At 37.9% G+C, this 15,046-nt stretch overlaps 1 protein-coding gene across 2 annotated transcripts in view; it reads left to right on the top strand.

Annotated features, from left to right (window-relative positions):
• Positions 1–212: 212 nt before the first annotated feature.
• LOC106091764 (quinone oxidoreductase) overlaps positions 213–15,046 on the top strand; it is a 51,903-nt gene continuing 37,069 nt past the window's right edge. The window contains exon 1 of one of the 2 annotated variants that reach the window (XM_013258429.2): positions 213–555. Coding sequence is in view for 1 of the 2 variants with exons in the window: in XM_013258421.2 (XP_013113875.2) it covers positions 10,177–10,184 (8 nt within the window). In the remaining variant the exon portion in view is untranslated. Of the gene's footprint in view, positions 556–10,035; positions 10,185–15,046 lie in introns of those variants that run through there. The other variant, XM_013258421.2, reaches the window with a different exon arrangement.

Raw genomic sequence — 15,046 nt, forward strand, 5'->3', positions numbered from 1 at the left:
TATTTAATAAAATCAATGAAAATTTTTGCACAAAACCATAGGTACCATTATTATTACTTCAGTTGTCAATTCCATTGTTTTTGCTTTCTTTTTCCAACACATGCGCTTTACTTACCGCTATGCTACACATCAATGTTGTTTTTGTTTGTTTGTTTTTGTGCATGTTCTTTTGTGCCGTCGATTTGTCCTACCCGAATGTGGGGTAGTTTCACAGTTGCGTGCAGTAATACATGAAATACATATAGGTACTCTCCACCATGTTTGCATGTTAGTCCTTTCTACTAAAGGATATTTCAAAGTCAAACAATAATTCACCTTTTCTTTTGGTGTTTTCCACATAAACTTCTTGCGGACAAAGTGAAAGCAAGCAAAGCGTCCAAACGGTTTAGTCAAAACAATATATTCACAAGAGTCTCAATAGCAAATTAGCAGGGAGTGAAAGTAATTTGAAAAGAAATACCTAAATTTTCTGGTTTTATATCAAGACAAAAAATTACATAGGAAATAATCAACAACTGTGTCAATCAGTCACTGCACATCCTACAAATCTTTGTGGTAAGTAAATTGGTGATATGTTACGCAATTTATGGATTTTTACCTTAATCGTTATGAAGCAAAGCTAAGAAACTATTAATTGTATAGGAAAAATAAAGTATTTATGAACAAGAGTTGAGAATATGAAAGAAAATATTCGCAAGGGATTTTTAATGAAAAATTTTTTGATGCAAATAAGACGTAATTTTTCCTTTGTTTGGTCTGAAATCGTCACTCTTACTTCGTCATTGATATTTACCAGGATATTAAAAAAATTGTTAAATGTGTGTGTATGTGTGACTGTGTGTACCTACTCTGATGATGGTATATGTGCATTTTTTTGTCATATGAATGATAGCCGCATTATTTTGATGTTTTGTGCTATGCTAGTCGGCATTTTATTAACGAAGTTTTTAGAAAATTTTATCATGTTTTTGAAGAAAATTTTAATAAAACTTTATTTTTTCAGAAAAATTGGCGGGAATTAATTAACTTGATAAACATTTTGCAGAAATTAAAATTAAACTTTCAAAATTTTTAAAAATTGTTTTTATAAAAATTAAAGAAAATTCACTTCTATTAAAATTTTTATCCATATTTGAATTTCTTAAAAACATTTCATCAAAATTTGATTTCATAAAAAAATTTTTCTAGAAACTCTTGTAGAAAATTCTGTTGAATATTTAATTTTCATAGAAAATTCGTCGATATTTTAGACTTAGAAAACATTTGTTGAAATTTGATATTCATAAAAAAATTTCGTCGGAATTTGATTTTGAGATTCCATCGTAGGATATTGTCCGGCTATAGACCTTTTGTTCAATGCTTTCTATTCAAAGATTACCACAGCAAAGAATTATCAAAAGTAAGGCAAAGAAGCATTTTTTTCTATCAACCAACACGCAGGGGATGTCCCCTATGAATGCAGTGCATTGCGTTGTAAGCCGGAAGTCGATCCCACATAGGGACGGCCCGGGCGAAATAAAAATTCTCCCTATAATGCATTGTGCGGTTCGCTGGCCAATCAATTACAAACGGGTGTGAGTTCCTGGAAAGTCTAGTATCCTTGACATACATCAGGAATAAGAAGACGAATATCAGACGAACACACACCATGAAAATACCGATAGAACAACGCCAAACAATCCACATTGCGACGAATTTCAAGGGAGGCAATAGAGTTGGATACCCCAATATCCCCAATCAACGCCATCGCTCTCCTCTGTACATGGTCCAGTAGTTGCAGGAATGATTTTGAAGCTCTAGCCCGTACATGTAAGTTGTACTCCATTTTCGGCCTTATAAAAGTGGTGTGGATGTTAAGAAGATCAGACGGATTGAAGCAATTTTTACACCGTTTAAGGAAGCCTAAACACTTGAATCCTTCATTCGAACCTTCAAATACATGTTTAGCCCAATGTACATCACTTTGTATTTTCATGCCCAGAACATCAAAAGATTCTGATTGCTCAACATTTATACCGTTAATATACAAAGATGATCGTAGTGGGTCAGCCAATCGATTCTGTGACAACAAGCAGCACTGAGTTTTCCGTGCATTAAAATCTACTCGATTCATTCGACCCCACTCAGAAATGGCCAGCAAATCCTGACAGAGTATATAATCCATAACCCTCCTCTTATCCTCAATCTCTCGAAGACTCGGCCTATGGTCGAATGAGTACGAATGACAGAGATTACTGTCATCCGCAAATGAGTAGATCGGATTCGATGTCTGACCCAACAGATCGTTGTTGAAAATAAGAAAAAGAGAAGGCGAAGGAACAGAGCCCTGGGGTACACCTGCGATCAATTTATGCTCATTGGATGAGAACCCATCTATAACGACTCGAATAGTGCGATCACTGAGAAAGCTCGAAATAAATCGAACGAAGCCATTACCGACATCAAATGCGACAAGCTTTGATAGTAGTGCACCGTGCCAGACACTATCAAATGCCTTCGAGATATCCAGAGCCACAACTTTACTCTCACAAAACTGGTGGATTGAGCGACTCCAACGTTCCGACAGAAGTGCCATGAGGTCGCCCGTAGAGCGATTTCTGCGGAACCCATATTGTTGGTCGCTAAGAAGGGCATTAGACTCTAAATACCTCACAAGATGGTGATTAACCATGATCTCCATGACCTTGGAGAGAGCGGAGCATATCGCAATTCACCGATAATTCGCAGGGTTGTTTGCCTCGCCCTTCTTGGGTATTGGCTGAACCTTCCAACGCGTCGGATAGACTCCCGCACGGTAGGCAAGGTTGAAAAGGTTCCGTAATGGACGAGCGAGCGTCAAAGAACACCTGCGTAAGATACATGCCATCCGGGCCCGGGGATTTATTTAAGCCTAGATTCTCAAGAACCCTTTTAACTCCACGAGTTCGAAAAAATATTTGGTGCATGACGCCAGATATAGTTTCAATTGAGGGGAGTGGTTGATTGCTATCCGGTAGGAAAGAGTTCACTGCAAAAATATCAGGCAACAGGTTAGCTTTATCAACCGGGTAAGTGAACGTTTGATCATCCTTAATAAGAGTTGGAATAGATGAAGATCTACCCTTCACCCTTTTTACGAACGACCAAAAGCTCTTACCGCCTCATGTGGAAGCAAGAACCTTAGTACGCAGACGCTGTTCGTAAAGAAATTTTTGCGCCTAAGCACATTGGCAAACGAAGATCTTACCTGCTTGCGCAGCTTTTCAGTATTGGCATTTTTATCCAAGCGCCAGTTCCTGAATGCCAACTCTTTCGATATGACAGCATCTCTGCGTGTCAGGTTAAACCAACTTTTAATTTAACCGGCTACACGTATCGCGATTTCTGATTTGCCATGAACCTTCACCATCGGGATTCGTCAAATGGATCATAGTGCTTTACATACCAACCCAATTAGAGTAGCTTGTAAAGCACACATCTGAATTTGAACAGTGCTCTTAAAGACTACTTGTTTCATAACAACAAACTTACACAACTTGCCGAACCTATTTGTTCCCTGCACTGCGATCAGCGCAAAGTTGCATTTTTGCAACGCGACGCTCAAAAACAAAGGTTAACGCGCTCATTCTGTTTTCGTCTTTGAGTGCTGGGGAACGCTCCCTAACCCCAATTGCATACACGAACATCAGCATACACGAACACTTTTACACCTTTTTCTTCCAGAGACAATAATATATTGTTATTAGTTATATTCCAAAGTAAAGGAGACAGTACACCTCCTGGAGGTGTTCCTCTGCTAACCCATCTTTTTAGATCCACAGATGCCAAGCCTGCCGCAATGCATCTTTTAGTAAGTTATTAATAAGCTTTCTTACGGTAGAGTTGATTGCGGTTTAAACAAGAACCACTTAACGGTCAAAACTTAATTTTCATAAAAAATTTTGTCAAATTTTTGTTAAAATTTTAATTCATCGAAATTTAATTTTCATAAGAAATTTTATGAAATTTTCGATTTTCATAGAAAATTGGGTTAAAATTCAATTTTTATCGAAAACTTTTATTTTCATAAAAAATTTCTTAGAAATTCGATTTTCATAGAAAATTTCTTCGAAATTCGACTTTCATAGAAAATTCCTTTGAATTTGATTTTTACAGAAAACTTCCTCGAAATGTGATTTTCATAGGACATTTTGTGGACATTTAATTTTTATACAACATTGGTCAACATTTTATTTTCATAGAAATTTTCGGTGAAATTCTTATTTTCTAAAGTTCATGGATATCGATTTTCTAAGAAAATTTTGTCGAATAATTATTTGTATAGAAAACTAGCTGAAGCCGGCCCGCTCCGCCGCGCCTTCTTTTAACTTATATGACACAAAACTATCATTTGAATATTTATTTTCGGCAATTAAAGAGATTTGAGTGAAAAACCATGCTACAAAAATTGTATATATGTCACTTGACTAACAGTATTACAATATAAATGCCTTTATTTGAATACAGTAAAGGCATGAATGAATTCGCTCGAATGGTTAAGGGTTATTTAAGTTTGGATGTTAGATGTACTTCATTATTAAATAACTTTCATTGATCCCGATATTCTCATGGAGATTTTGGGAGTGGGAAGGCCCCCAGGGCGTGGTGGATTTAGAGGGTAGTGTGGACTCCCAGAAACCTGGTCCCGAAAGTGAGTATAAATTCCATCCAGCGACTTGGAAATATATATCAGATTCGTGTTCTACTCTAAAATACCTTTTATTTGAACCCCATATTGCAATGATTAGCAAATATGTCCCGTTGGGGGTGTTATGGGGTTGGGGTGGCCCTATAAACTCTTTTCCCAGAATGTTGATATCGGATTCGTGCTCTACTCCCAAATAGCTTTCCTCCTTTGAGTCCCATATTGTCATGATCGGTAAATATGTATGTCCGATTTAGAGGTGTTTTGGGGAATTGGGTGGTTCCCTAGATACACAGCTCTAAAAAAATATCAGCAAAATTCTATATCGTTTTCTAATCTCAAATACCTTTCATTTCAGCCCCTTATTGCAAGAATCAGCAAATATAACCCACCCCCAGGTTCTAAAAACTATCAACATCGAGCTCTACTCCCTTTGAGCCCCAAATTGCCATGGGAGGGGGTTTTTTGCGGAAGGGGTGGACTCCCAGAAACTTGGGTTTGAAAGTGTGTATCGATCACGTGCTCTACCACCCAATACCTTTCATTTGAGCCCCATATTACCATGGTCACTAAATATGTCCGATTTAGGGATGTTTTGGGGAGTAGGGTGGCCGCCCAAACACTTAGCGCTGAAGAAATATCTCAAATACCTTTTATTTTAGCCCCATATGTCAGATTTAGGGAAATTTTGGTGGCTGGGGTGGTCCACCAAATACTTGTTCCCACAATTGGATATCGGATACGTTTTCTACTCTTAAATACCCATATTGTCGTGATTGGTTTATACATATATATGGTGGGTTTTGGGGGTGGGGCGAACCACCTAGGCACGCCACCTGAAATTTAGATCCCATATTTTTGTTTGTAAGTTACTATAACAGGGCAACCAAAGTTTCGCTTAAATCGCAACACCCACCTCCGTTTCTGAAAATAAGGGTGAGGGGGTGGGTCCGCCCCCCTTCCGATATCAAAACATTTAGTACCCTATTTTCACCACGGGATCATTATACGCCATCTGTGAACATTTTATGAAAATCGATTAAGCCGTTTTTGAGTCTATACGGAACAGGCAAACCAACAAACTAACACACATTGATTTCGTTGAAATTTGATTTTCATAAAAAAAGTTTGTCAAATTTTATTTTTAGGAAAAATTTAATGAAACTTGATGCACATACAAAAACTTAACTTTTGTAGAACATTTTATCAAAACTTTGATTTTCCTGAAAATTTCGTTAAATTTGTTCATTCTTTATGAATTTTCTCAAAATTAAAACACCTCCAGATAATTCATGATCACAATAGATTTTCGATTAAAAATGTTGTTTTGATGATGTTTACCTATTCCTCCATTCATGTATCGCTCGCCTGCAATGAATTTTGGGTACTCAATGCAGATTTTGAATATGAGGTCATTGTACTTTGTTGTATGCGACAGCTACAACCCAAACAAATAACCTTATGAATATGAGATGCAAAACGCCAACAACTTGGATTATGAAAAATAGAATTTCAAGTTTTTTTTTTGTTTATTTTATTTCTAGAATTTATTACGTTTCTTTTCACTAAATACATACAAACGTGCATGCACAATGACCACAACCATATTGGACAACATCGAAAGTAATTATGTGTGTGCGAGTTTGTTTTTAATTTTTTTTTTAATTTCTTTATACATACATACAATTACATTTGAATATACAAATGCCGGGAGATAAAGAACGTCAGATACATCCATTCGCTTCCATAAATTAATATCTACTTTTACGTTAAGACATTAAGTTGGGTAACTTATTCATAAATAGGCCAAGAGTTTTGCATTGATTGTCGTCATCAGATCTCTAGTGCATAAAGATCACACTTTTCAACTCTCAGCGAGCGGTGGTTGCCTATCAACAAGATGTCAGTAAAAAGTACTGCTTAGGTTAAAGTTGAATGGGCCTACCATAAATATGAGTTTAACTCGGAGGATAGAATGGCTTTTTGTGATAGTTAGAAAAGATTTGGAGGTGGTAAAGTAAAAAGGTGTGATCCCACCCATTAGAGAGATAGAGATATAAGAAGAGAGAGTAGGGAGCGCCTTGGGAGCTATAGATCGATTCAGACCATATTAGACACGTATGTTGAAGATCATGAGGGAAGCCGTTGTACTGCCAAATCGGATGAAAATTGCGCCCTCTTGAAGCTCAAAAAGACAAGATCCCAGTTCGGTTTATCTGACAGCTATATCAGGTTATGTACCGTTTTGCGCCATACTTAGCAAAGTTATTGGAAGTCACAACAAAACATCTCTTGCAAAACTTTAGACAAATCGGATGAGAATTGCGCCCTCTATTGGCTCAAGAAGTCAAGATTGGTTTATATGGCAGCTATATCAGGTTATGAACCGATTTGAATCATACTTAACACAGTTGTTGGAAATGATACAAAAACTCCAAAATTTCAGTCACATCGGACGAGAATTGCGCGCTCTATGGGCTCAAGAAGTCAAGATACAAGATCGGTTTATATGACAGCTATACCAGATTATGAACCGATTTGAATCATACTTAACACAGTTGTTGGAAGTGATACAAAAACTCCAAAATGTCAGTCACATCGGACGAGAATTGCGCCCTCTAGGGGCTCAAGAAGTCAAGACCCAAGATCGGTTTATATATCAGCTATATCGAAACATGGACCGACTTGGCCCATTTACAATCCCAACCGACCTACACTAATAAAAAGTATTTGTGCAAAATTTCAAGCGGCTAGCTTTACTTCTTCGAAATTTAGCGTGTTTTCGACAGACAGACGAACGGACATGGCTAGATCGACTTAAAATGACATGGCGATCAAGGATATATATACTTTATGGGGTCTCAGACGCATATTTCGAGGTGTTATAAACAGAATGACGAAATTAGTATGCCCCTATCCTATAGTGGAGGGTATAAAAGGTACTTTTTAGACCAGAGGAGTAGTTTTTATAACCTACACCACCACTGTGGTACAGGGTATTATAAGTTTGTGCATTTGTTCACACTTTAGGAAGGAGAAGAGCCATTGATAAGTATACCGATCGACTCAGAATCAATTTCTGATTCGAGGGACATGATTAGCCATGTCCCTCTGTCCATCAGTTAGTCCATGTATTCTTGTAATCAAGGTACAGGTCGTATTTGTTATCCAATCGTCACGAAATTTTGCACATGTCACTTTTTTGGCTTAAGGATGATTTTGGTAAAAGTCGATTCAGATTCAGATATAGCTCCCATATATATGTATCGCCCGATTTGCATTTTAATGGCTGTAGTACCTACAATTTTCAACCGATCCGCACAAAATTTGGTACGAATTGTTCTATTAATGATCTTAACATATCTGCAAGATTTCATCAAAATCGGTTCAGATTTAGATATAGCTCCCATATGTATGTATCGCCCGATTTGCACTTTAATGGCTGTAGTACCAACAATTTTCAAACGATCTGCACAAAATTTGGCACGCATTGTTTTGTTACTGATCTTAACCTGTAAGATTTCATCAAAATCAGTTCAGATTTAGATATAGCTCCCGTATTTATGTATCGCCCGATTTGCACTTAAACGGATCCGAACAAAATTCGGCACGGATTGTTTTGTTTCTGATCTTACTTAACATATCTACAAGATTGTGATCAACAAGATTTCCTTGAGTCCGAAAGACTTGTAAAGGCTGTCCAATATAACATCACATATTTTGAGATAATCGATGGTTTTCAACGTTTCGCCATCGAATTTCACATTCAACTGCCGGCATACTTACTCTGTCCAGGTTGTGAAAGTATGACTGCAGATTTGATGGCGAATATCATGAAATTTTCTGACTTCAACATAAAATTCTGAAAAATTCATGAAATCTTTATTTGAGTCGATATTACGGTCAATATAATTAAATGTTTGAAGATTATTTCATGCAAATCAGATTCGAATTCTACACTCAAATACCTTTTATTTGAACCCCCTATTGCCATGATCAGTAAATAAGTCCTGATTGATGGGTGTTTTGGGGAGGGGGTAGATCCCCAGAAACTTGGGCCCACATTTGGCTATCAGATTTGTATTCTACTTACAAATACCTTTCATTTGAGTCCTATATTGCCATGGTCGGTAAAAATGTCCGATTTAAGGGTGTTATGAGGGTTGGGGTGGTCCCCAAATCACTGGGCCCCACATTTGGGTATCAGATACGAATTCTACTCGCAAATACCTTTTATTTGAGTCCCATATTGTCATGATTGGTCTATAAATATATTTGGTGGGTTTTGGGGGGTGGGACGGCCCCCCCTAGGTATCCCATCCGAAGTTTGGACACAAAATTTTTGGTAACTATAAGAAAGCACAGAAAATTTTGCTTTAATCGCACCACCCATCTCCGAGATCTGACGTTTCTGAAAATTAGGGTAAGGGGGAGGGTCCGCCCCCCTTCAAATATCAAAATATTTAGTACCCTATTTTCACCACGGGATCATCAATAAAAATTTCATGAAAATCTGTTCAGCTGTTTTTGAGTCTATAAGGAACCAACAACAAACATACAAACAAACAAACAAACCGACAAACAAACACAAATTGACTTTTATATATAAGATGGGAGGTGCACCTAAATCTGAATCGATTTTCAGCCTTCGCCTTTGGCCAAAAAAGTGACTTGCAGAAAACTTCGTAATGATTGGGTAACGATTGCGATCTCCAACTTGATTACAATAAAACGACAGACAGAAAAACGGCACAATAAGCATTTGCGTACAGACGGACATGGCTTAGCCGAATCAGCAAGAATTTCTGAGTCGAACCGTACATTTTATCACAGCCGCAATAGTGGCGCAAGGTACAGTTAATTTTTTATTCATGTAAGCCAAATAAATGGTACTTTGTTTAAGAATTTCATTCTAGGATCTAAAATCCTCAACTGGATCCATTAGAAAGTACTACATCACACTTTGAACGTCATGTGGGCCTGAGCTAACGTTTAACGATCGCTATTATATTTCGTATTTTGCTTAATGGAATATAAAAAAATTGCAAAGTACGCGTTTTCCTTTTTTCAAAAAAAAAAAAAAAAAATTCTCCTTTGTAGCTACTAGACATGTTTAATATCATTTTTATGTTATTTTTCATATATTGTAACACTGACCCATCTTAATGTTCCTGTGTGTCAGTGAGGGTGACCGTTTTGTTTTGCATTTTCCCATATGATCTTCACACATTGAAATATAGGCATTCGTATGAGTAAAATTTTTTGAAATAATTATTTTTTGTTCATTTTTTTAGAGAAAAAAAAACGAGTGCACACAATTTGTGTTATTTTATCTTGAAATTTCTAAGTGAATTAACGTAAAAAATCTTGCCAATTTATGGTGTGCCATTTTTAAAGAAAAATTCTAATTTGCAAAAGAAAAAAGTCTAAAATTCTTTTCTTTCGTTGTTATCTCAACATTGTACTAACCCAATTAAATATCAATTGCTTCATTTAATTAAAATCGACGACAGATGGATTCGTAAGTGTTGTTTTTGTGTTTTCTAATATACGGATATTAAAAATTGTTTTGTAAAAAAAAAACAAAGAACAATTGAAATTCAAATACAAAGGTGACCGTTGTTTTCATTGCCTAGTCATTATTATTTGTAATGAATTTGTACTTGAAATTGTATCAATATTATCAATTTACTTCAACATAATAATCTCAAGTGGTCAACAACAGCATTGAGGTAGTAAGGAATTGTGAATTATGTGCTTTTGTAAGCTCATAGATAATTGTGTAATAATTTTAACAAAGTGAACTATTTTAGAACATGGTATAAAGTGTCAAAGTGAGTTTTTGCGGACCGCCTCTATAATTTATGCTAAGATTACTTAGCCTGTATAATTTTTTTTTCTGATTATGATTAGCATTGCCAACATTGGTTTATACGATTCTGGTATTCACCATTAAACTCTATTGTTCTGAAAATCTTGCAAAGTTTCATTCTCTTCATTATGACACTTCAATGCGTGTAAACCATTGAGAGTTGGTGTCTTCTCTCAAACACTCTATGTTCAATTACGCGAATGTATCAATGCATGTAAACCATTGAGAGATGGTATCTTCTCTCAAAGACTCTATGTTCAATAACATCTTCTTGGGAGAGAGTGCATACTTTGGGCCTTGGGTCTCCGTATGCTTTGTAGATAGTATATTTCTTACGAACACTCCAAGCACAAAATTCTTTACTTACTTTACTTTAATTGGCAATAACAGAATATCTGTTTCACTAATGTAGAATAGCGTCCCAAGCGCCTCGATCTTTTGCGCTCATTCTAAAATCTCTGACACCAAGTTTCGAGGTGTCTCCCACCACTTGATCTGCGTGTACCACCGTGTTTGCTTCAAAAGACTTCTTTTCTAGAGCTTCTCCATCCATTCTGACAAACTTGACCTAGCCAACGCAGCCGTAGTATTTTGATGCGTGTAACTATGCTATCGACGTCATATATCTCATACAGCTCGTGGTTCATACGTCGCCTATATTATCCATTAACGCAAACTAGTCCATATATTTTACGAAGAATCTTTCTCTCAAATACTCCAAGCACTGCCTCATCTGCTTTAATAAGTACCTTTGCCTCAGAACCATACAACAACACGGGTAGTAGCAGTGTCCTGTATAGTGTTATCTTCGTTTGTCGAGAGGTGGCCTTGTTTCTAAACTGCTTATTTAGTCCAAAGTAGCATTTGTTTGCCAGTATTATTCTTCGCTTTATCTTAAAACTGGTGTCGTTCGTTTCGGTTACGGCGGTGCCGAGGTAAATAAAGTTACTGATTATTTCAAAGTTGTAGTTCTCAACTTTCTCCATTTTCTTTATCTGCTCGGTTGTACAAGGCATTTTGGGAGTTGAAACCATCATTTTCGTCGTATCTTCATTTACTGCCAGACCCATTTTCACTGGCTGTCTTTCGATTCCTTCAAAGGCTGCAGTTACTACTTCCGGTGACCGACCTATGATGTCGATGTCGTCGGCATAGGCGAGTAGCATGTGTTCTCTTGTGATAAGTGTGCCATATCTATTCACATCTGCATCTGTATAATCTTCTGCAGCAGGATATTAAAGAGATCACGCGATAGGCTGTCTCCTTGTCTGAAACCTCGTTTGGTATTAAATAATTCGGAGAGATTCTTTCCTATTCTTACTGAGGAACGCGTATCAGCAAGGGTCATCCTGCAGAGTCTTATTAATTTTGCAGGGATACCAAACTCAGACATGGCTTGAAATGCCTTTGAACGTAAAGGGGTATCGAAAGCGGCTTTGTAGTCAACAAAGAGATGGTAGGGGTTGATTTGTCCTTCTTGGGTCTTTTTCAGGATTTGCTGCGGTGTTAATATCTGGTCCAGGGTGGATTTACCAGGTCTAAAGCCGCATTGATAGAGCCCAATTATCTCATTGACTTTAGCTATTAATCTTTCACACAGTACGCTTGAGAGTATCTTGTATGCGATGGGGAGGAGACTTACTCCTCTGTATTTGGCACATTCCGTCTTGTCTCCTTTCTTGTGTACGGGACATAGTATGCTGGGGTTCCAATCATCGGGTATGCGTTCTTCTAGCCAAATTGCGCAGATAAGCTGAGGCATACGCCTTATCAGCGTGTCGCCTGTGGTCTTAAATAGTTCAGCGGGTAGCCCGTCGGGTCCTGCTGTCTTGTTGTTCTTTAGTCGGGTCATTGCTATTTGGACCTCATTCTGACTATGAGGTAAACATTCTATACCATCATCATTGATTGGTTCTGCGGTATCCTCTTCACCGCCATAGTCGAACACTAGCAGTTGGGTAAAATGCTCTTTCCCTATCCTCAGCTAGCTATCTGTGTCAGTTACCAGATTTCGTTCTTTGTCTCTACAGGAAGATGTGCCTGCACCAAAGCCATCGGTTTGATGTTTAATTCTTTGGTATAATTTTCGGATTTCATTCTGACTTCTGTATATCTCAATTCACACTCACGTCTTTCCATTTCTTATTTCTTTCTGCAGAATAGACGTTTCTCCTCTCTCCTCTTCTCCCAATACCTCTCCTTCATCTGCATTGCTACTGATTGCAGGGTTGCTCTATATGCCGCATTTTTGGCTTTAGTAGCATTTCGACACTCTTGGTCGTACCATGGGTTTCTTGGAGGAGGCTTCCGGTACCCAAGTACTGATTTCGCGGCATTTTCCATGGAGTGAGGAATAGTTTGCCACTGCGCCATTATATCATCGGAACAAGGAGTGCTTTATCAAGCAGTTGGGTCAATCGAGTGGAGTAAGCCGCTGCCATCTGTTGTGTTTGAAGCTTTTGATTGTCCAGCTTCCGTGCAGTGTCAGATCGTACTTTCCTCGCCATTTTCGAACGGGTGCGAACCTTTGCTGCAACAAGGTAATGATCCGAATCTATATTCGCTCCACGGATCGATCGTACATCTAACACGCTGGATGTTGGACCAAAAATGTCTTCCTTCCCCATCTTCGCATTAAAATCTCCCAGAACGATTTTAATATAATGGCGTGCCAGTGGTCATATTCTCTATCTAGGCGCTAGTAGAAATTATCCTTGGTCTGCTCGTCCTTGTCTTCCGTCGGTCCATGGGCACAAATAAGGCTGATGTTGAACAATTTGGCTTTTATGCGGAATGTGGCTAGCCTCTCATCCACCGGAGTAAAGCTGGAGACAAGGTCTTTCAGTCTCCGACTAACCACAAATCCACAGCCAAATTCATGCCTCATGTTGTGGCAGCTATAGTATAGTTCGTCACCGTTTGGTGTAGTAGTGACGCCATTCCCAGTCCATCGCACTTCCTGTAAGTCGGTAATATCCGTCTTGAACTTCTGTGCGTATACTGCACCTTCTCTATAAAGAGTGCGGACATTCCAGGTGCAAATCCGCAAATCGTGATCCTTTTTTCGTTTGCGTGGGTCGTCAACGTTGGGGGTCCCTTTTTACTATTCCTTTGTTTTTGTAGTAATTCTCATAGTTTTCCGGGGGCGGGTTACTGGCCCAGCGCTCCAACCGCATGATGTGGGATTGCACATGTATCCCTCGTTGTGGCGTGCAGCTTGCTCCAAGATCCGACGCTCGCCCCCAGCCGCCCCTAACCTGGGAACAGACGCTGATATTGGCCATTGTTTATTTGGAGGCGCCAATAACACCCCTTGTCATATCGAGTATCATTGGCACTCAGTATTTAATAGCCAGTGCCACCTGACTTCTCACTGAGACTCTCCTCTCAAAAATCGCTGACTGGCCGCGGCCGCAATTGCAGCTTCTCCGCATAAAAACGGAGCTTTCCATCACCCGCAACCTGTGGACGCGCCCGATAGCTTTCAGCTAAGCTTCCCCTGGTAACGATGGACACCACACAAGCCGGAGCTCAAATTCCAGCCTGTGTGGTGCTCATAGTTATCCCGTGTCGGCCGGGGACAACATTCACTTCTTTCAATAGTCTAGTTGTATGAACTTTTGCAAGTTAAAGGTCAATATACAATTAATAACAATTATCGCTTTCATAACAATGTTGATTTGACTATTAGCTGTGATCAGTAAGAGAGCAAGCAAGTTATGTTCCACCGTCTACCCAAGTTCTCAAGCATATTTATTCAAAGTCCGCATTGTTATTACATCTATCTCCTACCCGGCATTGTAATTCTTTCAATGACTAATTATAGTTATATATAAAATTGAACGATAATGTTTATTATAGTAATTAAGGCAGTATAAAATTCTGTGACATTGTTACCTCTCATCATTGGGCTTAAGTTGTTGCATGTTTATTTCTTATTTACTTACTCAACTCCAATATAGATTCCCTCTATTGACAGAGTAGACATTACAGCTTATTGAAATGCCTTATTGAATGTATGCAATCCATCACTTTCTTAATACCCAGTTGTTCTCAATAAAATTATATGACTTTTTTTTATTGATTTTCATTTCGCTTATTTGGGTAAATTATTAAAGAAAACGACTTTAATTGACACTGAATGGTATTGGGGACATGGCCATGGGAATTCGCAATCAATTGTTTCTATTGAATACATATTAATTAAATTACTGGCTGGTCAGAAAAAAGGTGTTAGTAAAGTAATTAATTTAATTATTCGAAATAGAATAATTGATATTGTATATTGTAATTGGAAGTCATGATAGAATGTCAATGTTCACCTAGTAATCTACCATGTGCCTAATTGCATCGAAGATGTTCCTGTTTTAGCTCTTAAGATTTGTAAAAATTGATTTAATAATGGCCGATTTTCGAATTTTTAAAGGAAAGAATAGTTACCTTTGATGAGTGATATTTTACTTATATTAAGAAATATTTATCTTATATTGTAGTATAATGGATCCTTAACC

This window comes from Stomoxys calcitrans, chromosome 5 (assembly GCF_963082655.1).
Source record: "Stomoxys calcitrans chromosome 5, idStoCalc2.1, whole genome shotgun sequence".
NCBI lineage: Eukaryota > Metazoa > Arthropoda > Insecta > Diptera > Muscidae > Stomoxys > Stomoxys calcitrans.